Source organism: Psilocybe cubensis, chromosome 8, assembly GCF_017499595.1.
Source record: "Psilocybe cubensis strain MGC-MH-2018 chromosome 8, whole genome shotgun sequence".
NCBI lineage: Eukaryota > Fungi > Basidiomycota > Agaricomycetes > Agaricales > Agrocybaceae > Psilocybe > Psilocybe cubensis.
This window is the reverse complement of record NC_063006.1, coordinates 1,522,977-1,550,381: the sequence shown is the minus strand read 5'-3', so window position 1 is coordinate 1,550,381 and position 27,405 is coordinate 1,522,977. Positions and strand designations below refer to the sequence as shown.

Genomic DNA, 27,405 nt, shown 5'->3' with positions numbered 1-27,405 from the left:
ATACCCTGTCACGTCACACGACTACATAGATAAGATGCGGCTGGCTGTTTCTGGCTTCCTTACACCTACTCCATCATCGCCCGCTGGTCGTGCTCACAGCCTATCCACTATGCCTGACTCGCCCCCACGCCCACCTCCTATCAAGTACACTGCTCCCCTCGGCACTCGCTGGGCAAAGGAAAAGGCCGCTGCAGGCGGTGCTGCCGCCTTTGACCTCCCCACTGACCCAAAGTCCATCGGCCCCTGGATCCTCGGCGAGTGCGTCGGCAAGGGCGCCTCAGGTCGCGTCAAGATCGCCCGCCACCGCCGCACCGGTCAACTCGCCGCCGTCAAAATCCTCCCCGTCGCCCCCCTCGTCTCCTCCCGCGCGTCTCTCGCCACCCGCGCTGCAAAGTCTGAGAAACAGCGCCTCGGCATAGACCGCGAGATCACCATGATGAAACTCATGAACCACCCCAACATCATGCGCATATACGACGTCTACGAGGGCCCCACTGAGCTCTTCCTCGTCCTCGAGTACGTCGAGGGCGGCGAGCTCTTTGATTTTCTCGTCAACCGCGGCAGACTACCCCCCAACGAGGCTCTCATCTACTTTCGCCAGATCGTCTACGGCCTCAACTACGCCCATACATTTTCCATCATCCACCGCGACCTCAAGCCAGAGAACATCCTCATCGCCTCTCTCGCCCCGCCCCAGATCAAAATCGCCGACTGGGGCATGGCCGCCTTTGCCCCGCCCGCCCTTCAGCTAGAGACGAGCTGCGGCTCACCCCACTACGCCAGCCCAGAGATCGTCAACGGCGAAAAGTACCAGGGAAACGCGACGGACATCTGGAGCTGCGGTGTTATCCTCTACGCTCTCCTCACAGGCCGCCTCCCTTTCGACGACAAGAACGTCCGCAACCTCCTCGCCAAAGTCAAGAGCGGCAAGTACGACATGCCTACCTGGATCGACCCCCTCGCCAAGGACCTCCTCAGCAAGATGCTCATCGTCGACGTCAAACAGCGCATTACCGTCAGTCTCAGTCTCTCTTGTTCCTATTAACTACTAACACAATACAGATTCCCGAGATCCTCACACATCCCTGGCTGCTCACACACACCTCTATCCCATTCACATGCCCCGCCCCGCCCCGCCCGCTCTCCTCTTCCTCTTCCCACCCACCATCCGCCCACCAAACGCAGCACCAAACACAGACAACACTCACATACACCCTCCTCCCCCCGCCGCTGCCACCGTCCCCCTCGCTCCTCGCACGCCCGCTGCCCTCGCCTGCACATATCGACGCCGAGCTCTTTGCGTCCCTCCGCATCATTTGGGGGCGGCACGCGGATCCCGCTGGCGATGTCATCAAACGCGACCTGTGTGCGCCCCAGGGACGCGGTGTGCATGCCAAAGCATTTTATTTCCTTCTTGGGAGGTACAGAGAAGAAGCGGGTGGGCGGAGGCGGGAGGATGGGTTGGCGCTGGGTGTGGGTCTTTCAGGCCAGGGCGAGACGGCGGAAGAGGAGATGGCGAAGGTTAATTTCAACCTTGGATGGGAGCTCGAGAGCGGGCTGAGGCAGTATGAGGTCCAAGCGCCTAGGATCCCCGCTTCAACTGCTGCTGATGCTGCTGCAGATGATGATGAACCTGCTCCGAGCCCTGTGTTCTCCCCGCCTCCACCGCCTTATCCTTCTACGACGACTACTACTAGCACGACGACGACGACCTCGGACGCAGCGCCCTCGCGCAGACGGACAGTTACGGACGGATCGTTGCCTTTGCATATACACACCGTCAGCCATGCGAATGCGAATCCGCAGCACCATGTCTCGTCGAGCGCGATACCGCGCACTCCTGCGCCTCCTGTGCTCGTTCAGTCGGCCCCGCCCGCACCCTCGCAAACGCAGACGCACCCATCCTCGCTCCCACCAACACAACCGCAAACGCAGACGCAGACACAACAAGTCCCACAGCCGCATGTGCTAGGCGTGGGAACGAACGCTGTGATTGGTCAAAAAATGGGAACGGTCACGGGATCGTCACAGGGTACGCGCGCGTTTGGCGCGCCGAAGAGGGGGTGGACGTATTCGGGTCCTGGGTCGGGTTCTGGGTCTGGATCTGGCGGTGGGGTTGGACAGGGACAGGGACAGGGAAGCGGACAGGGACAGGGAAGCGGACAAGGACAGGGTAGTGGACATGGACAAGGACAGGGACAAGGACAGAGTCATATGCACGCGATGGGATTTTCGCAGCATTTGCAGCAGTTGCAGGCGCGTGCTCATGCACATGGGCATGGGCAGGGGGGTTCTGGGAGATCGCGCGCTGGGAACTCTGGGCATGCGAGTGCTGCTGGTTCTGCAAGTTCAGATTCTAATTCCAATACACATGGATATGCACATGGCCCTGTACACCCACACGTCCATGCACAATCCCCGGCCCCGGCCCACGTCCATGCACAAGCCCACGCACAAGCCCCGACCCACGCTCATCCTCACGCTCACGTCCATCCACACCCCCACGCAAACACCCACGCGCAAGCGCTCCCGCTCCTGACAGCACCACGCACCGAAAACGCACAGCTCCAACGCACAGTGGAGGATGTGGCGCGGAAGGTGAATGAGCTTGTGCAGGCTGTGACGCAGGCGCCGCCTCCTTCTCCTTTGGGTTCTCCGTTGGGTTCGTCGCCTGTACCTGCTACGCATGGGCATGATGAGAATGATATGGAGATCGTAGTGGAGGGTATGACTGGTGTTGGTGTTGGTGTTGGGGAGCGTAGGGAGAGGGTGGATGAGGCGGATAAGGAGAATGCGCACGCTGGTACTCACACTCATGCACACCCCCATGTTCATGCACACGCTGGCGCGCACCAGATTCTGACACAGAAACGAGCCTCCGCGGACAAGGAAAATGACAAGGACAATGACAGGGTTAAAGACAAGGACAAAGACAAGGAGGCGTTACATGTCATTCAGCCTGCGTATCATGAGGCAGATGTACTCGCTGAACTGCATTTACCGCTTAATCAGGGGAATGGTGGGGGTTTAGGAGATGAGGATGTGTATGAGGGCGGGTATAATCCTTATGAGGGGTATTTGGTGGAGGGTGTGGTTGTTGGGGATGCTAGCGCCAACTATCCAAACGTCAAAAACCACAGTGCTAATACCGACGCCAATGACCCCGCCCACAACCACAACGCCAACCTCAACGTCAAAAACCACGAGCACCACGAGCACCACGCTCAGGAGGAAGAAGATGAGGAAGAAGACGAAGAAGGCGAAGAGAGCTGGAGCCACGTGAGCGTGAGTGCTGCTGAAGCGCATGGGGATACTAATCCGGAGAGGGTGGGCCGGAAGGTGGGCGGTTATCAGGGGCTTGCAATTGGGGTGCAGAGTGGGGGTGGGATTGGGAATGGGAGGGATTTGGGTGGTGGTGGTGGTGGGGGTGTGAATCAAGGGGGAGGGGGTGTGAGTGGGGGTGGGAATCAAGGAGGAGGGGGGAATGGAGGGGGGAATGGGGCGGGAGGAGGAGGGGGGTATGCGCAGCATGTGCAGGCGCTTGTGAAGATGAAGAAGGAAAAGGAGAGGGAAAAAGAGAGAGAGAAGGAAAGGGATAAAGAGAAGGAGAAAGAGAAAGAGGAGAAAAAGGAGAAGAAAACAAAGGCTGAGAGGAAAGGGAGACGTGAGTTTGTTTTCTCTTTTTTTCTGGGTTATTATTATTATTATTTCTTATGCTTTTTTATTATTTTTTCTAGCACCACCGCTTGATTTACCGTCTCTTAATACGGGTCATGGACATCACCACGCAGCGCGACGCGCTACACTTGGTGGAGCACTCGCTTCTCCGCTGTTCTACGCGTCCTCGCCTGCACCATCACCAATGCACTCACCTATGCCCTACCACACCAACTCCAACACCACCCACGCACACTCTCACTCACACCCGCACACGTCAAATACCACCACGCACCATCCACACACAACCACACACGCACACAAGATCCTCGCCTCGCCCGTTGTAGGCGAGTTCAAAGGCTGGTTCTCGAGTTTGTTCAGTTGGAAACAAGGGTCGGGCGGGTCGTCGAATCTTGGTGCGTATGGGTTTGGAGGGGGGACGGGGCCTGGGTTGTTGTATTCGGTGCAGGATTTGAGGAGGACGGTGGGTGTTGTGCGAGGTGTGTTGGAGGGTATGGGTGTGGGTGTTGTGGGTGTTGGTGGTGCGCCGCCTGTGTCTGGGCATGTGTCTGGGAATGTGCATGTGTCTGGGGATGGTGCAGCGGGATCTGCGGTTGATGGAGGATATACGGGACATACGAGCGAGATTCTGTTATGTCGGATTGACCAGTCTGTGGTTGATCCGGGGACGGGGACGACGCTTAAGAGTGTTAGGTTCCGTGTTGAGATTAGGGGTGTTGCGGGTGGTGCGGGTGGTAGTCCTGTTGGGACGCCTGGCGAGCAGCAGTACCAATACCAACACCAACACCAGCAGCACCAGCACCAGCAACAGCAGCAGGCACCGCAGTATGCGACACATCAAAATGCGCTGATGCTCTCACCTACGATGGAGGAGCCGTCGTCTGCGCCGATGACGCCGGTGACGCCGTTACCGCCTGGTGCGGGCAGTGCTGTGGTGGGTGGTACGGTTGCGGGTACGGTTGCGGGTATGGGTATGGGTGCAAATCCAGTCGCTGCTGCGCCGACAACGACGGCGGCGGTGGGGGCGGCGGTTGCACCGGGCCCCCGTGCTCGGGCGAGTATGCTCCTTGGGCGCGCGGCGTCTTATCATAGCTCCTCGGTGTCGGTGCCTATATCCGCGCCGTCACCCTCCGGCGCCAATTTCAATTTCCACTCCAATTCCAGCTCAAACTCTCACAACACCAGCGCGAGTACCAGCGCGAGTGTGAATGCCAATGCGAATGGGAGATACGAGATCCCGCATGGGTGTCAGTGTATAATTGCGCTGGTGCATGAGAAGGGGTCGATGTCGACGTTTAGAGCGGTGTGGAAGAGGCTCAAGGAGGAGTATGCGCGGTCTGCTTCGGTGGGTTTGGCTGTCGTCGGTGGTGGTGGTGGTGGTGGTAATGTGTCACGCGGCGTTGCTGGAGGTGGAGGTACTGCGACGAGAGTGAGTCCTGGAGACCAGCACCCGTATCAGTACCCGTGCTTTAGTCCTGCGCTCCCGCCTATGACCCCGGCTCCATATGCGGATGGGCAGATGCATGTACAGCCGCAGATGCAGGTGCAGGTGCAGGGTCAGAGGATGGGTGTGTGAGTTGATTTTCTGGGGTTTTTTGGGCGTGTGGATGCTTGGTGGTTTTTTGCTGGCGACTTGGACTTGGAGCTTGTGTGATTTTTCTTTCTTTCTCTGGGATTGTGTTCTGGCAACTACGTTCTTGGAGGCTGCTAGGCTGGCGACTGGCAACTGGCGACTGGCGACTGGAGACTTGGCCTATACCTTTACACCTTTACTGGATCTACTGGATTTGGATCTTTTAACGTCATCTTGAGGCTGGAAGCTGGCTGTTCTGACTGGTTGTAGCGGGTCTACTATACTCTATTCTACTCTAGGACCCTTCCCTCGCCTTGCGATCTTATTTTTTGGGAATTTTGTTTTTCATCTATGGGATGGGTTTATTAGTCTGGGTTTTCTGATATCATATGATGTGATACGGTCTCCTCCCTGGAGGATGGGACGGGTAGAAGAATGTCAACGGGTAGCAGACAGATAGACAGACGGACGGCCGGACGGACGGAACAAAAACGACACTTGGAAAAAAAAAAAAAACAAGATCACCCATCATTCTTCTGGACGCGTTTCGCGTTATCGGGCAGATTTATGACTCTTGAAGCTTGAAGCTTGACTAGTGACTAGTGATTTCTGATCCCTTCGATCTCGTGCGGTCCGTTCGAGTTGGATCGATGTGACTCGTTTTTTTTGCCTCGTATTCGTCTGGTGGGCTGTACAGTGGCAGCGGTCGGTTGGAGGGGTACCGGGGTAATGCGGGATGGGTGTATGGTGTACGGTGTACGAGATATGTTGTGTGTTAGTAGTGTTAACTACGAGATCATGTAACCCACATGTCAGGATGACTATGACTCTTCTGCGGAACCCGATGGATGATCAGCGGTTTTTTTCAATTCTGAGCAAAAAAAAGTAAGAACGGAATGTCTTTTCCGTAAACTTCCTTGCCTTCTTGGTCTGAGAGAAGTCAAGATGATTATGAGCCGTAAGAACCCGCGTTCTTTCTATGAATACAATGCGAGTGCCTTCGTTGAGATGAGTTACGGTGGGGTGAGCACGGGGAACGGGCCGAGTGTGATGTCCTAATTGGGTAGTCGTACCCAAAGAGTGTATATTCGATACGAGCGTGCATACATCGCTGGCGGACTCCAAAGTCGAGCCAGAACAAAATACATATCGGCCTCATATTACCTACCTCACTCCAAACGGAATATCGAGCGATGGTGTTGCAGTGGAAGGTGCGTAAGGGGCTGGGTGCGGTCGTATCTCGACCGCACCGCCATCGCCCTGTCGCTTCGAGCCGTTGTCTGGCGCGATGGATGGATTGGAAGGGGGTGTTTGTTGGGCTGTTAGTGTGATTGTTGTGCTGGGAGATTAGCGGACTGTGTGATTCCCCTGTGTATCTTTGTTGGAGAGGTGTATGGTGTATGTTTGAGGGTTGGGTTGGGCTTTGGGATTTTATTTTAGAGATAATCTGTGATGCGCCTTTTTTTTGGGTGGTTGGGAGGTGAGATTTAATGGGGTGGTTGAGGTAGGTGGGTGTGGGTGTAGTGGTTGAGGTGCTTGGAGAGGGTGTGGTGCGTTAAGGCTGTGTTTGTGTTAGTAGGGAGCATGGTAAGTAAGCTAGTAAATAGTCTTGCGCTCGCTCATTGGGTTTAGCTTTAAATAATGGTCTATTTAGCTCTGGATAAGACATTAGACCGCCTGCGCAGCGGTAAGTATGTTCACCAGACTCTCTACTAAATTATAGACGCGCTCGCCCATGTCTCTGTGGCAGCCTGCGCAAGCACGGACGGGCCATTTCTCAATATTGCCCTTTCGGGCAGAGTTCTGCGCTTCCAAGATCTATCGCATCTTTGTGGGAAAAACCTGTAACTCATGGCCACCTTACGTTCACCCCTGCACACCCCCTATTATGCACCCATTTTTAAGGCCGGGGGAGGATGCCATTTCTACACTTCATAAGCGTATTTATGGGCCAAAACCGGGGGCCCAGCTTTCCTGACAAGCCAATGCGTCACCACGCTCTGTCACACAATATCTCAATTCTGATTCCATATCGCGGCTTCCCGCTCCAGAGATGCCTCTGAGCGTGTATTTTTGTGTTGCTTTTGGGGGATGGGTTGGGATTGGACGTTTCCGGGAGGGTGTGCCAGGCTCCCATCCGTCATCGCCTCGGACTCGGATTTGATGATTCGGGAAGGGGTAGAGGGGATGGATTATGGGGGGCCAGGTGGGTGGGTGGGGGCGTGTACGGCGATAATCGTGCTTAAGCACGATACTATGGGCCTACGGCTGGACTGGACGAATGTTTGGCATGGTATGCATCCCGTGCGTGCGGTAACCATCAGACGGGGGGCACGTACAAACAAAGATCTGGGCAGGCATGGCCTGGCAGCGGACCCCCCAACCCCCCTCCGCCGACATGCTGGGGCGAGGTCTGAACCTGGGATTCCTCAGGATCCGGCCAGGCCAGCTAAGTGGATACGCGATTGTGACTAGTGGCAGAATGGAGTAAGAGACAGGCTTAGCTCCGACGCGTATCTTTTCCTAGTAATGGGCTGCGTCATACCTGCTGGTGGGATAAAGGGAGTTTGCCTTGGGAGGATGGATACAATTGTGTGAGTCAGTCAGTCAGTTACTAGGTGCTTCATTGTGTGTGTCGAGTCGACATACAAAAGAGAGTTATTTTCTGCCATTGTTGACTCGAATGGAAGCACAATTGGGGACCGGTGACCGCTCGGCTTACATGGCGGATGGTGGGAGAATTATTCGTGCATGGCCACGACTCACGAGTAACAATGGACACCATCGTCGACACCTCGAGGTTAACGATGTTTGAACGAAATAATTCCTCAATGAGGCGAAAATTACTATATAGCCAATTCGGGCCAATTTTTAGAGGTGAAAAAGACCAAAGCTGGTAAATCATCCCTGAAAATAAGCGAGAACTTGAAGAACAAGGTTAAGAGATGATTACCAGCAGGAGTGATGCGCAACCACGTTGCTTGTGGCCTTTACAAAGTCTTTGCTTTGTCGTTCGTTGCCAGACTTCGAAAACGAGGCAAATATGAAATACTTCCGGACAAAAGACGGCACATTGACGGTGTGTGTACTCGCGCATATCTGGCTGGGACCACGTGCTCCCCAAAAAAACAAGAGGTTATTGGAATTGTCTTTGTTCAACGCAAGAATTACTGTGGTTAGATATTGGACGCTCCTAGGGTGTCAAACGCTTATTAACGGATGGGTTTACTAGTCTCGTATGCGTCTCATTCAAGGTTGATAGTTTTCGACGAAATGATATTTCGTCGGTGGAGCAGGCTGCATCAGCCTCATGTTGACTAGGAATTTCAGCATCTAAATTAAGATATTTTACATCTTCAGACCGCCTGAGAGTACAAGTAATCATATGCATTGTTAAGCATTTAGAGTGCTTCTGAAAAAACCTGAGCGCCAATCTGCCAAATACCTCCATGCTTCCCGGAGAAATATCCAATGACTCGTGTCATATAGAAGACGACTTTTTTTAAAAGAAATCAATGCCTGCAGACAGGCGTGTGGAGTTTGTGCACTCTCCCACCCGTTTCAAGAAACTAAAGGCGCGACAAGCGCAAGGCAGTGGTATCTGTATTTGTCCAGGCGTAGTCGTTCCGGATCCCGCATGTGAGCAATTCTGCCAAGCAATTGGTATGTGGCTAGTGCCTCGAATTAAGAGGTACCGCCGTTGACCGCCCGCCCCAAAGCTCATCCCTTTCCAGTAGTCACGATATGAGTTACTGTAGTTAGTAGCATTCAGTTCGTATTCTATGATGTTCTATAGAAGTCTCCGGTATGGAATCTAATCTAATTTCCTTTTTGAGTGCCGACACAATGGCTCTTTCGCTATGGTTTCCCACCTGTAGCGACGATAATTAATGGCTTCTCACCTCATCATCGGCCACTGAGTTGGTCAACATTTCGGAAGAATATATGGAGACTTCAGCGTTTGATTAGTTGGAGGAGACCAAGCCATGTTCAAAAAAGGAAATGTGCAAAGCGGCGACTGCGGGAATCCCAGGAATCCTTATCCAAGAAGTCTTGATAAACAGATCATCATGTTGAAAAACTTAGCGCTGCATCAGGAGTCCTAGATAGCCTTCGCAGTCAGTCACAAAATTAGTGTTCATCGTATTGGTAGATGATATCGGTATGTATTATCAGGGAAAGGTGGCAGTGATAAAAATACGTGAATAGAATTATGTGAGATAACCCGTCGAGGTCCGTAGCACAGGCCTCGGAATCCCAGCAACAATGCTGAAACCCGGCGCTGACTGGTGTACCTGGGTTTCTTGGACATGTCCTAATATGCAATAAGTTGTATAGGTGGCCTGTGCGGACTAGGCGATGTGTAGTAGTCATCGCAGATTTTCCCATGGCACAAAGCAAACTTTTGTTATAATCAGGCAGCAACGGTTTTGAAATTGTAAATACAAGGGAACGGATTTGCGTACCTGCTCCCGGGAGAAGATCTCAACAACGGTGAAGGACCGGAAGCTACGAGAAGAAATGAGAACCTTTCCCAAGATGGACAGCTGACTGGTTGTTCTAAATTAAAGTGGGTGAGAACAAAGAGGGCGCCCAACCCCGCAATTGGTCAGGATCCTAGCCGGAATCCGTTTGCAGTGTGATTGATTCCGCGGCTTGTGGCCTTGCATGGGTCGGGAAACAACGAGGCACAGAAAAGGGCAGGAAATGGTAACAGGGGATGAAGGTGATGCTAGCAGACAAAAGGCCTTTAGAAGGTGCACAGGAGATGAAATGGAAAAGGTTTGGATACCTTTCAGAGAATGGAAGACTGGAAGGAGATAGATCCTGATATTAGATTTATCTTCATCGATCGTTCAGGAAAAACTTGAAGGGTTCCTGTAGGCACGTGCAGCTGTGTGACTTGTTTGTTGATGCTTCGTTTGTGCCGTAAGAGTACAACAAGTCAATTGCTTCCAAACCACGACTCCACCGCCATTTGCCTCCTCTTTTTAACCCCAACACCTCCCTTGGCCAATGACCATCCTTATCCCTCGCCACAACATGTCTCTTCACCCCAATAAGCATATCAGACGAAATGCGACCGCTGTTATGGCCGGTGCCTTTGATCCCCGGCCTCCCAGAGATGTCCTCACAAGCCTGCTCAATGGCGTTGGTCCGTACAAGGAAGTAGAGAGAGACGAGGAGGCGCGCCAGAAGAGGAAGCTTGAGAAGAAGGAGCAGAAGCGGGAGGAAAAGAGGAAATTGAAGGCTGCTGCGCGTCAGCGTCAGAAAGAGCTGGCGGAGGAGCATAGTCGCGCGACTGCAGAGGGCAATTATCCCAGCACCAGTGCGTTGAATCCACCCCCTGCTGCAGCCAGTAACACCGTCGCGTCCTTCTGGAGAGCACGGCCTACAATCTTCATACCTGGCGTTCAACGGTCGGTCTCGGTCACACCTTCCCCTACCTTATCCCCGCGTCGATTAGCTTCGACTCCTGCTTCTACACCCGGTCCCTCCATCTCATCAAGCACATCCCGCACCTCGTCGAAACGGCCGCATACACCACATGATGACGATGAGGAGACAGCAGTTGAGTTGCAGTCGACCACTTTATCGGCGCCACCGCGTCCGCGTAAGAAACGGGCGGCAGCGAAGAAAGGTTGGAAGGGCTGGGTAGAAGGCTCGCCTCCACCCTCCGATAAACTCATCAATCTGGATGCTGTGCCTCTTCTGCAGGAACGACGCACGAGGAGCGGGAAAAATTTCGATGGCATCGGTGTTGGCAATCAGCATTGGCTGTAGATGTGAGTCACCGTATTGACTCATCTAACGGTTCAATTTTGCTCATCTTCTGTCATTTAGCTCTTTATATGCTTTGGACATTATCTGCCTATGTTTTGGAAGGATTCAAATCCACTATGGTGGTCGCCGCCGTCTCTTCGTCGCTCGCCCCCGACGGAACACTATTCCGTAAATATCCATACTGGCAACGAACACCGCAATTTCTGGTAGACTGCAGATTTACTTCGCGCGTTGGCTGTTATCTTCAAAGACTTACCCTTCTGCTTTCCTTTTGTCTTACATCTTTCTTTCACTTCATAACTGTCGCACTACCGTGTATTGTCTAGTAGCCCCATCATCAATCGTACTATCCTTCTTTCGTCCTTGATTTGTTAGCTTCTTTGCAAGTTCGGTTAATATCTTTCTCTTCTCTCTCTTGTACTCTTGTCCCGCTCCAACTTTCTAGTTTTGTGTTTTGGCATGACTTCATTTTTGGTTCTCGAAAGGCTCCGAAATTTTGACTTAGTCTTGTATACCCAGCCGCGGTTTTCTTTCAAAATATGGTAGGTAGAACAACAGTGTCTCTTTGATATAGGCTCATAATTCATAACAATATATGCCGTTCAACCAACCATTCTTGTCAGTTATGCTGGTTCATCCCGGCGCGCCTGTTGGGCGTCTTCAATGGCACTCATGATCGGCGCAAAATTTAGGTAATTGTGTTGAAAAAGGAAATGCTTCGGGCCGCCAGTGCCTCTGAAAGCAAATAGACAACAACAACCATCTCAACAGTCGCCAAGCTGCCAATTTAATTTTGACCTCATAGTTCTACCCCCATCTCCATCGTCGGTGTAGCTCTTCGGGAGGCCCAAGTGCTCAAAAGGCTGGAGGAGAATCTTTCTAGCCCATCTACCCCACTTAAGCCTTCCAATTCACACCATTGTCACCATACACGCTGCCCGAAGTTCTGGTCCCAAGTCACGGCAACTTTTCTGACCAACCCGCGTTTGACCGGACTTTCCAACGACTCGAGGAGATCAACTCGACGCGCCGTTTGGGTCGAAACTAGCTTAGATAACGGGAAGCTTTGATTCGCTCTACTTCTTGACCTTCTGTGTTGGTTAAATCAACCTCTCGACGCCGCTACAATTTCCACCGTTCTCTGAATACGTTCTTTGAAATGATTTTGCCCCAATTTCCGATTCTTCCTCAACCACCATCATGGTTCCCGGGGCACATGATGAAGTTCACGCGGAGCCTGCCTGCTTTACTCAAAAGGACGAACGTCGTTCTCGAAATCAGAGACTCGCGGCTTCCGCTGACGAGTATAAACAGGACTTTGGAAGGTATGTAGGTTGATTCTATGCGTGTCAATCGGATGAGGCTATAGCCTACGAGGGACGTTCGATAGCCTTGATGTTTCGTATCCTTCTTGTACCTCTTGAATTGGGCAATCAAACACAATGGGTTAGATCGTAATTCATTACCGGTGCTCTCTGGCGGTCTGGCCCCAATGCCTCGCGTCCTTGACTTTGATTTGCACCTGTCGGCTATCATGGCATAACTCTTACCCTTTATGTGTGTAGGTGCGTTGAAAAAATGGAGGCTTGAACGAGGATGGGATCCGAATAATCCGGGTCGCCGTTTCTTTGCTGTTGAAGCATGCGAACACATTGTCGTGTTGAATAAACGCGACCTTGTTCCTGAGTGGGGCCTGGAGGTGTGTGTGGTTTACTTTACACTTTACAACGTTGTATTAAGAGGCTAATCGTTTGAATGTAACAGCCTTTTCGAAAGGCTATGGCTGCGAAGTATCCACACCAGCAGCTCTTCTTCGCATCATGGCAGCGGCCACGGGATATTCGTACTCTCAACGAGATCCTTGTAAGTATGTCACCGTTTATCACTCGGTGAATCGACCTGTTTATTTACCGTGCCCTTTATCGCTTTATTGAATGGCACTTGTAGACATCGCCAAGGAGTACCCCCACGCGATGGAGCTGAACGTCCTTGTAATTGGTATGCCAAACGTCGGCAAGTCGACATTACTGAACGCACTTCGAAGTATGGGAATTAAAGGCCGTATGTAAACATCCGCCAGTGTTTGCTAAATTACTGACCGTTGGATGAAATTCTATTTGTCCACTAACAGGAACGGCAAAAGCATTTCAGACTTCGGCGAACCCTGGAATGACGCAAACTTTGTCTACGAGGTTAAAGTTATCCTTAGACCCGCTGGTGTACGCATATGATACACCCGGAGTCATGTTGCCCTTCCTTGGCCGTGGGGCGGAGGGCGCCGAAAGAGGAGTGAAACTTGCTCTCATCGGTACGTAACATCCATCTATACACCACAAGGGTGGTGATCAGTAAGACTGATAAGAAACCTTTCATTCAACCTAAAAGCGGGCATCAAAGAAGGGTTATACGACATGGAAGCGCTAGCTGCGTATCTGCTCTACAGACTAAACGTGCTGAATCCCATATGTAAGTGCGATATCCGAATGCACAACAATCTGTGGATGACAATGACAACGACGCTTTGTTTGTCGTTGTTCATCATGCCACATAACTCTGGTTTTATCATATTCAATTTAAATCAGGACTTACTAATCCCTGTTTCTATTTCAGCGCCGGCGTATTTACAGTTACTGCCGCCTGGAACTGCCCCAACGAACGATGTGGAAGAGTTCTTGATGCTACTTGCCAAGCGTATGGGCATGATCAAGCGCGGCGCTGAGGTGGATCTCAGTCGTGCTGCGGTATACTTTGTGCGGTGGTGGCGCGAGGAAGGAGGGCTCTTGTCTGCGGCTTCGTCACCCCGTTTAGAAGCCAACCTGTCAAAAGACCTGAATTCGCCAGCGTCACGTACTCTGGCCTGGGGTTTTGACTTTCAGTGGGATCTGCAGCCGGAGGACACGCCGCTGGGTTATAACCCCGAAACCCTCATCCAACAGAAGATGGAAGAGACGATAGAGGAATACGTACAAGCTACGGAACGGGAAGAGGCTGATGAAAATAACATCAGTCAAACGCAAATAAAAAAGAAAGCAGTATTAGAGGAGAAGGAGAAAAGGCGTCTGAAGCATGCGGCTAAGGGTGGAAGACGGTAGTGATTTCGTTTGTTTTGCGGTATCTTCTCTTGTGCGTCAATTTATTTTTCGCTTTCCTTGGCTACTTTACGGTCTTTACCGCCTCATGTTGTTTACATATGGACTGTTGAAATTGACGGAATGGATTACCACCTCAGCTGAAATAATCAGGTAGGGAAAATACCACTCCATCCCTTTTGAACATGACGTATGACCGATGTGAGCACAATTGCCCGAATTCCGAGATCAATGAAATAGACAAACACACAATCTATTATCGCTGGTTTATTACCCAAGGATCGAAAAAATGGTATGTGCTACTACAGGGGTTGCTAAAATTACAGAATGCCTAAATATGGAATGGGAACACGAGGTAACGAATAGATGCTTTGCATAATTCTAGAAAGTTAGAAATCAAGATAGTCTCGTCCTCGTCCCCATGCACCACCACCAGTTCCCCCAACGGTCCCGTACGGATCTTCTCCAGTAGAAGCTGTTACTCCGCCGGAGGTTCCTTCAATGTCCTTATAAGAGAACTCGCGTTTGAATTTGGTCTCGAGCGAAGACATGGTGCCAATCAACTTTGTACAGGCTTGTTCGAGCACGGCTTGAGGTGTCTTTGTGCCGTCGGTTTGGATTTTGATGAGGAAGTAAGGGTGTAGAGGATGTGGCACTTTGTAGCCTGCGAAGAGGATCTCGGGCATAGCGAGCAGTTGGCTGTAGAGCGGTGAGTCAGGAGTGCTTCTTGGATAAAGCAGGGTATGGGAGAAGGAAGAAGGGAATGAATGAATGAATGAAGAAGGCGTACGCTCGTAACATGTTCCCAAGGGTGTGATCCTGCTTGACGATCTTTATGGTGGCGGCATTAGGGATCTTTGTATCTTCTATGAGCTCAACTCTGGTGTGTAGGGAATGTAGTTTCAACCATTGACCCCTCAGTCTGTAATGCAAACGACGTACGGCTTCTCGCCGTCCTCAAGGACGTAACTTTCATGACGAGCAGGGGCGTTCATATTGGATTAAACTCAGAAAATGTATCTTCTGTTGTGAAGGCGTAAATACAGGAGAAGGGGTATAATAGACCGCGTGGATTCACGTAGGTATGTAGGGTTCTGGAATGCGACTATCCACCGAAACGACAACAATGTGGGGGACGTGATACACCAACGACTACGACAAGAAATGTACCTGTGAAGAGACGGTTCAGCCACGGTCGGTGGGTTGCATATGAATGAAGAAAAGGAAAGATCAGCAAGAATTTGCGATCATTAATCGTTTCACCGACAATAAATATGTACCATCATGTAGTTCTAAACGAAAGAAACATAGAACTTACAATAACAGGGTCAGCGACGACGGCTAGATGGGATAACGTAGAAGACAAAGAAGGCGGGTCAGAAAACAAGAGTGCAAATTTTGGTGACGGTGTGTTTGGCTTTGTTTACATTGTGGCAACCAACAGCAGACTGATCTTGCCAGGACTTCGAGGAGGCACACCAAACCGTCACCCTTCCTCAAGGTCAGTGAATCTCTCTCGAAACTTTGCTCGAATGCATCGCCATCGTATCCAGATTGTCCGCAGGTGTCGAATCCATGTCGTTTGGACGAAAAAGCTGGAGTTCTGAGGTGGATGGGTCGGGACGGTTTTGGATGGCGATGTTGGATCAACGAGTTGTTTTGGACCCGCCGCTAATTTTCGCGCCTTTGCATCTCTCTTACAGACTACAATGCCTTCCCGGTTTTCGAAGACACGCAAGCACCGCGGCCACGTATCGGCCGGTCACGGTCGTGTAGGAAAGCACCGCAAGCATCCGGGAGGTCGTGGTCTTGCTGGTGGTCAGCACCACCACCGGTGAGTTTCTGCATTATTTCGTCACCTTGCCACGTTCGCCTCCCAAATCTGCTGTTGAACAGTACTTCTGACATGGTCTGTATCTTATTTTAGTACCAACTTCGATAAGTACCATCCTGGTTACTTCGGTAAAGTTGGTATGCGCCACTTCCACCTCACCCGCAACCAGTACTGGCGCCCCATCATCAACGTCGACAAGCTGTGGAGTCTGGTGCCCGAGGAGCAAAAGAAGGGACTGACTGAGACCTCCGACGTTGTTCCCGTTATCGATACTCTCGCTGCCGGATACGGAAAAGTTTTGGGCAACGGAGTGTGCGTGTTTTCGATACCCTTTTCAATATACACGGTACTGATGGTATTGCGTGGAATGATTAGCCTGCCAAAATTGCCTTTCATCGTGAAGGCTCGTTTCGTTTCGGCGAAGGCTGAGTGCGTCTTTACTATTTATACAGATTCTCAAATTTGACGTTCATTCACCTAACGCAGGGCTAAGATCAAGGCCGCCGGCGGTGTTGTGTCATTGGTTGCTTAAATCTCTTACGCACACTGTTCATATATCTTCTTTTTCTTTTATGACACATGAAAATAAGCAACATGCCCCATGCTCCTTTCATGCTGCATGCTGGAACACCGAACATATGAAGATCCTTTCCTGCTCCGGGTCTTGAGATCTTATAGCGGTATTTATATTTATCTCTTGTGTTATTTGTCGTAAGTATGTTACCAATGGTGGTTGGGTTCAACGTCATCACGAACCCTGCGAACCTTTGAGCATGTGCGCGACACATATGTTCTTATATCAAAATGGGGCTTAATGGCTAGAACTCGAAGATAAAGTCATTACCCCACATTGGCTCCATACCTCCACAATATTTCTTGAACGGCTATGACCCTGTTTGGATTGGTATCCTCGTGTTGCTCCTTGCGCGCCCACTGTCAATACCGATAACGTACGAGTGACCAGTCACATATTCACATTTCGCCCTGAAAGCACTCGGATTCGACGGATACTTGTGGGGTTTTAGCGGATTTCATGGTCATCGAGAGATCGATATAGATGTTTTGTTTTAGGTTTATCTCTGATGCGTATAAGTTGTCTTTTCACTCTGCACTCGGAGGAAGATAGCTGCATATTGACATTTATGTCATCCTCTTAGCATCAGGCGACCGTTGAGTGCTAATTTAACACATCTAGCCAATGGACATTGTGATCGATGTTCCAATGATAGACAGATAGATAGAGAAGAAGTGACAGTAGATGGCAGCGATAGAATGGTGCGTTTCCTTATTCAAAGGCTAACGTGTATGTTATCGTATTTCGAAGTTCCAAGTAGTCTATTTATGTCGTTATAATAATGTAAATTACTGCGACATGGGCTCTAGATATGTGTCAGTGATATTCGTTTTTGGGATAGGCTAGTCGCGACTCGCAGGATGACCGTAAGGACCTGTCCAGAGGCCGTTGTCTTGACTCCTTCATTGAACTATCAGGTGGATTAGTGCCCGAAGAGCCAATTAGAGGCGAATAAGGATGAGATAGGGGTTTTGCTTTCGATTCTCAGAATTCATTTTTGGTTTTCACGTAAATACATGGCTTCGACTCCCTTTTGCTTTTCGCTTCACTGGCATCGATATAAATCGTGTGGTGGGCAATGGAGAGTCGTGCTTGTTTAACGTTTACGGAATTCCGACACTTCCTGAGGTTGTATACGAAAACAAGGTTTTCAGACTCACGTTCCATTCTTGAACCTGAACGATGGAGCATGGAGCTGACGAGCATATTTGAAGTCTGTGTGTATTGGCGAATCTCAACACCACTACTTCGGATGTCCGTATTCTGGATGGAATTTCGGCAGAGGTTTGGAACTGATACCTCGATTCGACCGAAGGAGCTTGAGGGTAATAGTTTCTTTCTAGATCGGTCCCGCCGCTGTGGCCACATGCCCTGATCCTCAGGCCTCAGGCTTCAAGTCTGGATTTTGCGTAGGCTATTACTTAACTTGGCGCTACTGTCTTGAGTGTCTCGCGTTGGATTGAGAGATGCGTTTAGAGGTAATCTGGCATTTGAACTTGGGAGTTGAGATTCATGGAGTCGTGCCTATTTTTGGATGTCCTTGCTCAAGGCGAGATCGATCCAGAGGCCTTTGAGCAGGCTGCTGTGGGTGAAAAATCGACGGTCATAGAGATCAAGGTATAAGTACAAAGTTGTTTCTGTGTATTCAAGCTGTATATCGAGCAGGCGAACGGCAGGGTAGACGAACAGTTGGATGCTTTGGGTTCAGTGGGTTCAAGCAGTAAAGTTAATTAGTGTATTAGGACCATATGAATCCTATACAATATTGTTGACTGAATTGTTCCAGTAGATATTTGGCTGGCGGGATGCTATTAGGAGGTGGGTTCGAGGTCTGGATTCTAGAGTCTCTGGAGATTTTCTCAAACGCTCGGGTCAGATGCGGATACATTCCATTATTGCTGCTTTCCAACTTGCACTTTGGATATGAGCATGCACAGAATACCTAAAGCCTCTGCCCAGTAAGTAGCCTTTAAGTACTTAGCGATGAAATAAATTCTCTAAGAATTGGACGAGGACATGCAGATGATACATGTAATTCAATTTTAGGCGCCGTGAAACTCGACTCGAAGTCTGAAGGGATGTTGTGATTTGATGTGAATATAAGTACAAGGATGTCATTCTTTATATCTGCAGACTTTGTCCAGAGTTTGAAAGCTAGGTACCCTGTGCAGCCACCAGTTGGATACGATTCGTATTCGATGGGGTGCTGACATTTGCAAATGATTCAAGTCGGTAGGAGACTGCCCGAAGGCGGTGTCGTCCTGGTGTCGTCTATTCTTCTGGATTGTCGACTACCAGTGTCCATCTCTATCATCGGTCTCCAATTACCCGTCTCCTGACCAGCCTGTTGGCATTGGTAAATTGCATCATCGGGCCTGCCGTCTAACAATCATAAGAACGAAGCTGCCAGTACCGATGGCCAAGAATTACTGCGACAAGAGCCTACAAGAGCCCGCCCATCGGCAGCTTTACGATCGAAAATGGTAGGTTAGGCTGAATCCGATGAGGGATAGGTGCCCTGAAAACGGTTTCTTGGCACTCTGAGTTACTGTGTCTCGAGGTGGGGAAGGAGTTCAAAACAATAGACCACAATAGACCGTTGTAATCAACAGGGCCTCACCGCGTTCAGACGGACAGATGCGATGAACATTATTGTAGAGTTGATAAAAAAAATCAATTATTTTTCCTCTTTCTTCATCCCTCAAATCGGAGGTGTTGTGCGTTGTCAGCTTTCAATTATGGATGCAGAGTAGGTTGTGAAATATTTGTCATGTCTTCAAGTGTGTTTAAGTCCAGTCCTCATAAACAGGGAAACTGCATTAGAACACGAATTTATGGTTGGGGAAGACGATTAAGAGAAACATGGATAATAGATCGATTGTACGTTTGTATGTCGCTGGTGCGAGATACAATTTCAAATCGAGTGTAGACATGAAAGCGTTCTAAATCGTCTTCCGTTACCCGTCGTCATTCCCAAGACTCATTCCGAAGGTGAGCACTTTCCACCGCACTAGACTCTGTGGTAGAGCGGGGAAATCGAAGTCACAGTACACTGCAAGTCATATATAGACCCAGTGTAGTTGTCGTGGCATCGATGTTATCCATGTTCCAGTGCGGTGGGAAGGGAAGGGAAGGAAATAAGTGCGTTGCTGACAGATGGTGATCATCCAAGTTCAATGAGTATCAGAGTCCTTGTTGCTCTGTTGTACAGTGTAATTACTGCCATGAAGTGGATTTGTATCCGGATGCAGACCTGCCAGATGGCGATATCGTGACGTGCGATGTCAGATACAGTGATAGTTACAGCTAGTACTAGTAGATGTCGGGCGATCGATGATGATCAAAGCTTCACGATCGTGATCGATGGACGATGCGATGTCAGGGATTCATCCAAAGAGATAGTAATGGTCTTTGCAGCTGAAGAGCAGGCAAATGAGGCGGTAAACTGATCGACAAAGGTTCGAAAACCTGGATAGCGCGTGTGGTTTCCCCGGGAATCAATATCAATATATGACCACGAAGAAAAAGTCGCTTCACGAATGGAAGTGCACCATCTTCTACAAGTGGGACTTGGTGGTGGGTCATAGAAGATTGACGTACCCTGACGAAACCGGCGCGCATAGAACCTCATAGATAGCCCAGCTCGTATTTATCCCAATGACAAGACATAAATACCACGCGAGGCAGGATTTGACGCCCGCTTACAGATGAGAATATGTTGTGTTACTGCGGCCAGTGGAGTGATTTCGCGATTGGTGATTCGTAAAGGCAAGCTGTGCGAGATATCGGAGAATCAAGAACCGCTGCATCCATCCTTCCGTGGGACATGTCTATTTGCAAATGCGAAATTCACAGCTGCATGCGGCACGCAGTGTCAGTGGTCAGTTGTGGATTTGTCAGAACAGGCGGTTCTTTTCTCGACAGCACAGCGATCAGTGTTTGGAAGTTGGAAGTGGGGTCGAGGAAGATAAGCTGGCATTACGTCTTGATGATATGAATCGCGAGTTGTTTGGAATATGGAGTGTGTGGATTGAGCAGAAGAGACCCGACTGACCAGAAATAAGTGCGCAGTCCGAGGAGGTGATGATGTGTTGCCCGATTTAGCAGGATATAAAGAAGCCGAGACCGGCATGAAGTTGGAGTCTCACCCGTCCGAAGCGCATCTCCCACCGCAACCATCTCTTCCTGACCCCCTTCCTTCCACAGAGAATCCGATGAGTTTAGCACATTGGTGTAGGTCCATTCTTTGACTCTATATACCTCTTTCCGCAGCTTATATATACAAATACCCACCCACGTCCCTTGACATTCGAATCCCACAGACAGTCGGCAGTACGAGACCTGGAATCGCAACCGCCTCCAGCGACACTCTCCAGCACAGGCTCAGGCCGCAGCAGCGAATAACGTAAACGGTAACAGGGACGCAATGGCCCAGCAGACGCAGGAAGGTCAGTTGGATGGCGTGGGGAAGGACAAAAGGTCGGGCGAGCCGTTATTTGGACCTGGGATCGGCGCTGTCAGCAATGGCCCCGCATGGACGCTGTCGAACGAGAAAAAGGTCGTCACGGATGAGCTCACGCAGGAAATTGTGAATCTCTGGATCGAGAAGAGCAAGGAGGTGAGTCGTGCTGCAGCCTGTTTGTTCCCGTCTCGACATCACCATCCCATCTGTGATTTTTGCCCGTGTGATGTATCTATTCTCACTGTTATCACCGTCCGTCATCATGTAGCCTTCCCAGCCGACGACGACGCTTCAAGCGCTCGTGAACCTCAAGCGGCCGACCCTCCGTCTCTCACCCCTCACCTCCGTCACTGACGACAACACCACCCCGGCACCTGAGCAGCACCACCACGGACTCGAGTTCGAGTACGACTGTGATGCTCCTAAGTGCGGCATCTACGTGCATGTTCACTTGCCCAAGACTCACCCCGATGCGCCATCGATGCCGACGAGCCATGCACTTGCGAAGCTGCTGGTGTTTGAGACAGTCGTTGAGGGTGGGTTTGGACGACAACTAAAGCTTGAGGAGGGAGCACTTCTAGAGCTGGGGAGGTTCGAACACACCCACTCGAGTGCGTCGACGAAGGGGCCGGAGGATGTTCAGGCAGGTGCGCAGACATCGGGGGAAGCGTTGCCGGCGATTGGAGAGGGTTCGAATGGAGCTGCTGAAGGCGGATCGAGTCGCGCCAACCCGCGGCATCGTCGCTTCACGCATTTCCACTTCCGTAAACCGCGCTCGGAACATAACAGGAGCATTTCTGGACCAGCGCTTGCTGTTGTTGACGCAGAGCCTGCCGGGGCTGCGCAGGATGGGAAGAGCAAAGAGGGTGGCAAAGACGAGCCGGAGGAGGGTGTGAAGATTACTATCAGGCTCGCGGCGTTGGACGAACAAGGCACTGAACTTGCAGCGCTGAACGAGCAGACAACATATCTGCACATCGTCAGGTTTGGCCAACGTGCAGCTGAGCCAACTGATGGTGGCGAGCCCGTTGAGGACACCCGACCGTGGGTTGTCAGGGTTGTGAAGCGCGAGGCTACGGTAGGTCTACGTTATATTTTGAGCTTTCTTGGCTTACTTTGTCTAGATTGGACCGCATACATTCCACCTGCACGAAATCTACGGCCTCACATCCTCATCTGCTCACAGCGCCTCCGCCTCCGAAACTGCCCCGCTCCCTGCTCCACCATCCACACATACCTATCCGCCTGACGAAACGAAACCCCCCATCACAGCAGCAACACCAGAAGACGATGATCCCCAGTCCGAGTGCCTTCTCTGTCTTTCATCCCCGCGCGAAGTTGTGTTGCTGCCGTGCCGCCATCTCGTAGCATGCAAAGATTGCGCATTGAACATGGTTGAGTTTGGTGCTGGGGGCAACATCACCCAAACGGTTGAGCCAGTGACTGGTGGTGATGAAGCGCCTACCGGGACAGGAACGGGGACCCAGACTGGGACTGGGGCGACGGCTGTTGCTGCTGCACTGGCGACGCCGAATCCTCCTCCAAACCCAAGGAGAAAGAGGAAGGCCAAGGGCTGGTTCTGTCCCGTCTGTCGACAACGTGAGTGCATTTTCTCGGTGTCGCTAAAAATATACATTGATAGATTTAATCATAAAAAAACACATGTAGCGTATACATCAATGCTCAGACTAACCACCACTGCGCCACCGCTTTCTGCGTCCTTGGGCAAAGAATCAGGTGAAGGGTCTGGGACAGAAGACGAAGGTGGTCTTCTCTCGCCCACTTTACCTCTTGGCCCCAATGCAGGTGCAACAACGGGAGATACAGTTCTCGACGTGAACTATACGCCGCCGACGGGCGAGGTTGGTGCAGAGACAACTACTGGAGCAGGGAGAGGTGGTGGTCTGTTGAGTGGGGCGTTGCGGCCGACAGGGTTTTTGAGGGCGTTAAGCTTCTCTCGCGGGGGGAATGCGCATCAGCAACAACAGCAGATACCGATGGGGGATGTGGAGAATCAGTTGGGAGCTGCGCAGGTTCGGGCGTAAAAAATTTCATCCCTTGAAAGGTGGCGTGGTGAGCGGTGCACAGAAATCTTGCCCTGAGTTGGGGATGGGATTTTTGAGCCTTTGTTTGCGTTGCTGTCGTTGTTGTCGTTGCTGCTGTGTTCGGAAAATGCTGTCGGTTTGTTTCTCTCCTGTATGTTTCGCCATCTCCATCTCTGCATCACATTTTTCCCGTTTCTTCTTTTTTTCTTTATTCTGTACACCAGTTCCTATCCGGACCTGCCTTTCTCTTAACTTCATTTACCCATTCATCTGCACATCCACCAACTGATTCATGGATAACCTTTCTTCCATCATCCACTGACACTATATCGCCCATTCGCTCAGTCTGCTTCTACCGCCCGGCGGACTGGTCGTGGGCCCTGGATTTGGATCTCGCACTTGTCTTTCTTCCTGCCTTCCTTCCCCGCCCTTTGCCTATTTCTGTTTTCATCATTTTCTTTTAAACTTTTCGAAGTCCCGGCTTCGCGTGTCCCTGTTTGGTTCGGGCAGGGGTGTATGTATGTAAAATATGTAGACTATGCTTAGCATCCCTTTTTTCGTGTGTATGTACTGCTTCTTCTAGTGTCGGATGTGTCCAGGTTACTGGACCGTTGTAAGTATATTCTGCGTTTGATTGGTTTGTGGTTTGCGTTTTCATGTCTTTTCTTTCTGGTCTGTACTATTTATTATACATGCATACATATATGAATGAATGAATGGTTTTCTTCGTCTCTTGGTCTTCTAGGTTCGTGTTGAATTTTTTTATTCACTTTTATTTTTGAATATGGAGGCTATCGACATCAGCTTGATTACGTTTTCCCAGATTTCAACCGAGATGGGTTACGGTTGAGGTTGAAATTAGACGATTCATTAGACCGTGCTGAAGTTTGCCTCCGTGTATGGGCATCGCTGCCCGATGTGAGTAGAGAAGGCTTTGAAAAGCAAAGGTTTCTGAAAGTTGACAGATGGCTTATCACAGAAGACGAAAATGAGATACGAAGCGCCCGTGAGTTGATCGGGTTCAGGTGAGTCTGTTCTCGAATCTTGCCTACGACGCGTCTCAATTCCTCCCCAGATAGAGGAAGTCGTTGGTTTCTTGTTTTGCTTGAAATTTAAATTGATAGTGTTCTAGTTCAATAAGTTTTGCTGCACTATAAACCTTGGGGATACGTTGCACAGCTTGCGTTGCACTTAACCCGGCTATAAATAGACTGTCGTTTACTGACAATGTAACGTCGCCAGGGATTGGGCATTCTGCATGTCCCTGACATGTAGGCAGACTGCTCGTGAAGTCAAATACTCAACGGCGTTGTTTTTTTCCCTCCCATTCTTTTTTCTTCTGCATTTTTGTCAGGTACTTTGCCGTCTTCTTCATCCTCCTCTTATGATTTTGTCGCCGCGAATATCCGTTGCGGTTCTCTTGCTGGGGTCTTCGACCGTGCTAGCAAGCAGCGCTGGCTCATTTACCCAGGCCGGTAATACACTGGTCAGCGCACTGTTGGTAAGTACATCCACTGCACACTTTTCTCCGCTCTGTGTCAAACTCGATTGGTTGCAAGATGTTTTTGGGGAATGAAGACACGGTCTACATTATCGACAAGGCTGAGGGGAACGCAGCTGCAGTTGCAGGTCATCCGGCATGGGGATCGAAATGGTGAGATCCGTGCGCATCAATCGAGTTTTTTTGCCACCGGCTTGACATTTTGCATCTTCAGGGATATAGCTTCGCAACAAGCAGAGGTGATGGATATTCGATCAAATACGTTTTGTTCCTCTGGGATGCATTTGCCCAATGGCTCCTTCATCAACTTGGGTGGAAACGACGGTATCACGATAAACGGTGCACCTGGCTCAACAAAGAATACGGACGGAACAGGTACAGGATTCTGGGACGCAGTATACCAAGATTTTGACGGACGAAAATCGATTCGTATTCTTAATCCTTGCAGATCTGGCGATGATTTTACCTCCCCACAATGTAAATGGTTCGATGACTCGTCGGTTTTAGCAATGAAGGCACCCAGGTGGTACGCAGCTCTTGAACCTTTAGGAGATGGTACCATTGTCATTCTCGGCGGATTCACTGCTGGTGGGTATGTCAATCGAGAATTTCCAGTTAGGGATCCCATCACGCAAAACACGCAAGCGCAGAGTACCTACGAGTATTATCCTGCAAAAGATGCCGATCCACAATTAGTTCAGTTTCTTGTCGATGCAGGGGGGTTAAATGCATACGCACACATGTTTTTGATGCCCTCCGGAAATATCTTTGTCCAAGCTAATCGTTCTTCCAGTGCGCATATCTGCTTTCTTCTACATTAACTACCCTTTTGACCGATTTCTGAAGTGATTTGGGACCATACAACAAACACTCAGACACCCCTACCAGATATGCCCAATGGCGTTGTTCGGGTGTACCCTGCCTCTGGTGGTGCTGCAATGCTCCCTTTGACTCCAGCCAACAACTATAACCCAACCATCATCTTCTGTGGAGGCTCAACAATGGCGGACGATGATTATGGTAGCTATAGTGGCCCTCGTGTTGAAACCTGGAAAATACCTGCTTCAAATGATTGCCAACGTATTACTCCAGAGCCACAGGACGGATCAGCACCAGTCTATGTAGCGGACGATAACATGCTCGAGACACGAACGATGGGACAATTTATAATTCTTCCGGATGGAACTCTGTTGATGATTAATGGGGGACTCAATGGTACCGCTGGGTATTTCAATATCACAACCGACCCCTTCATTAAGGAGACGCCATTTGGGGTTTCATTAGCATCTGGCCCTGTTTTCACGCCAGCCATTTACAACCCAAACGCACCAGCCGGAAGCAGATGGTCTAACAAAGGATTATCTCCTTCACCTATACCACGGTTGTATCATTCCTCTGCTATCCTTCTCCCAGACGCATCCGTCCTGGTGGCCGGATCCAATCCCAATCCCGATGTAAATCTAACAACTGTCTTCCCTACCGAATATCGCGCAGAGATTTTCTTCCCTCCTTACTTCAGTGCCAGTGTTCGTCCTGTGCCCACAGGTATCCCAAAGACACTGTCATACGGTGGCAATCCATTCGACATTACGATCCCTTCGACCTCTTACTCGGGCTCATCAAATGATGCTGCAGACAATACCACAGTTGTCGTCATCCGTGGTGGGTTTACTACGCACGGCATGAATATGGGACAACGATTTTTGCAGCTTAACAATACATACACTGTAAATAAGGGCGGATCTATAACGCTCCATGTGTCGCAGATGCCGCCCATTCCCAACATCTTCCAGCCAGGACCCGCATTTTTGTATGTCACCATCCACGGAATACCAAGCAACGGTTCGTATGTCATTGTCGGCAGCGGAAACATCGAGAAACAACCAACTTCACCAGTTGGCGCACTCCCAGCAAGCGTCCGCCTCGACTCGGCGACAGGGGGCGTGCACCCTGGGCAGAACGGTACATCGAATTTGGATGGCGGCTCAGGCGGTGACGCGAAGAAGTCCCACAACCTCGGCTTCATCATAGGCGCTATTGTCGTGGGAATTGCTATAGTTGCGGTGATAGGCGTGCTCTTCGCCGTCTGGCGCAGACGCGCGTCGGCATGCCTTGCACCGAGCAAGGCTTACCCGCTCTCTCCGACCGCCGGCGCTGGCTGGACATCGCACAAAGGCGAGTCGGGCATTTTTGTCCCGCTTGCGCAAGGCAAATACAACGATACATCGGACCCTTGGGCATCTTCGGCCAACTTGAATGCACCGTATATGGATGACAATAGGGCGTCGTCGATTGGGAGCAGGAGCCAGGTGTTCGGAGAATACGAGAAATACTCCGGCCACCCTGGGCAGACGCACGCGGTGCCCAAATCACACAGCGGCTATTGAGAATTGTCACCTATCTTTCTCATATGAAGGACAATGTGTATTTTGTCATTCCTCTTCATGCCGCCGCTCTTGGTATATTCCTTCACCAGTGTCTTGTTCGTCTCGTTCTGTTCTGAAAACTGGAACTTGTGCAAACCCTGTATTTAGCAAATCACGTAGTCTGGACTTTATTTCCCCTTCACTCATTATCACTCATTAACCACCTCTCTCCTTGGTTGATTCGCTCACTAAATTGAACTAGATCATAGCTATAACCTACCCCTATGTTTGTCACACAAGTAATCTAATTTCTTGTTGCACGTTTATCGACACCTCAGTGTGGACTAAATGCCAATTTCACTCTTCCCATGTATTTGGACGACGATCGTGTTGGGTCCGTAGGATGCTTGGAAATATTGAACTGAAGTGTATGAGGTGCATGAAGTCTAGGGATTTAGTGATGAATATTATTATCATGCGTAGACCGTGTGTAGGAATC

General features: G+C 50.4%; 7 protein-coding genes across 7 annotated transcripts; 6 read left to right on the top strand and 1 right to left on the bottom strand.

Moving 5' to 3' along the window:
- Positions 1-109: 109 nt before the first annotated feature.
- Positions 110-5,254, top strand: JR316_0008991 (Serine/threonine-protein kinase HSL1; the record flags this gene model as incomplete). Its single annotated transcript, XM_047894702.1, has 3 exons — positions 110-1,015; positions 1,063-3,664; positions 3,738-5,254. 3 exons carry the CDS (start codon positions 110-112, stop codon positions 5,252-5,254), a joined length of 5,025 nt encoding a protein of 1,674 aa, XP_047746161.1.
- A 5,013-nt stretch (positions 5,255-10,267) lies between these two features.
- On the top strand, positions 10,268-11,035 carry JR316_0008990 (uncharacterized protein; the record flags this gene model as incomplete). Its single annotated transcript, XM_047894701.1, has 1 exon — positions 10,268-11,035. One exon carries the CDS (start codon positions 10,268-10,270, stop codon positions 11,033-11,035), a length of 768 nt encoding a protein of 255 aa, XP_047746160.1.
- A 1,159-nt stretch (positions 11,036-12,194) lies between these two features.
- JR316_0008989 (Mitochondrial GTPase 1) lies at positions 12,195-14,127 on the top strand (the record flags this gene model as incomplete). The annotated part of the gene is made up of 7 exons (XM_047894700.1): positions 12,195-12,360; positions 12,601-12,734; positions 12,800-12,902; positions 12,983-13,096; positions 13,167-13,343; positions 13,421-13,501; positions 13,646-14,127. The coding sequence occupies 7 exons, from the start codon at positions 12,195-12,197 to the stop codon at positions 14,125-14,127; spliced, it is 1,257 nt and encodes a 418-aa protein (XP_047746159.1).
- A 386-nt stretch (positions 14,128-14,513) lies between these two features.
- On the bottom strand, positions 14,514-15,119 carry JR316_0008988 (DNA-directed RNA polymerase II subunit RPB11; the record flags this gene model as incomplete). The annotated part of the gene is made up of 3 exons (XM_047894699.1): positions 14,514-14,823; positions 14,915-15,004; positions 15,067-15,119. 3 exons carry the CDS (start codon positions 15,117-15,119, stop codon positions 14,514-14,516), a joined length of 453 nt encoding a protein of 150 aa, XP_047746158.1.
- Positions 15,120-15,833: 714 nt separating this feature from the next.
- On the top strand, positions 15,834-16,490 carry JR316_0008987 (60S ribosomal protein L28; the record flags this gene model as incomplete). Its single annotated transcript, XM_047894698.1, has 4 exons — positions 15,834-15,958; positions 16,052-16,270; positions 16,334-16,387; positions 16,445-16,490. 4 exons carry the CDS (start codon positions 15,834-15,836, stop codon positions 16,488-16,490), a joined length of 444 nt encoding a protein of 147 aa, XP_047746157.1.
- A 4,468-nt stretch (positions 16,491-20,958) lies between these two features.
- On the top strand, positions 20,959-23,039 carry JR316_0008986 (uncharacterized protein; the record flags this gene model as incomplete). Its single annotated transcript, XM_047894697.1, has 4 exons — positions 20,959-21,150; positions 21,263-22,072; positions 22,119-22,593; positions 22,663-23,039. The coding sequence occupies 4 exons, from the start codon at positions 20,959-20,961 to the stop codon at positions 23,037-23,039; spliced, it is 1,854 nt and encodes a 617-aa protein (XP_047746156.1).
- Positions 23,040-24,423: 1,384 nt separating this feature from the next.
- On the top strand, positions 24,424-26,927 carry JR316_0008985 (Aldehyde oxidase GLOX; the record flags this gene model as incomplete). The annotated part of the gene is made up of 4 exons (XM_047894696.1): positions 24,424-24,540; positions 24,599-24,693; positions 24,755-25,332; positions 25,387-26,927. 4 exons carry the CDS (start codon positions 24,424-24,426, stop codon positions 26,925-26,927), a joined length of 2,331 nt encoding a protein of 776 aa, XP_047746155.1.
- Between the last annotated feature and the right edge of the window lie 478 nt (positions 26,928-27,405).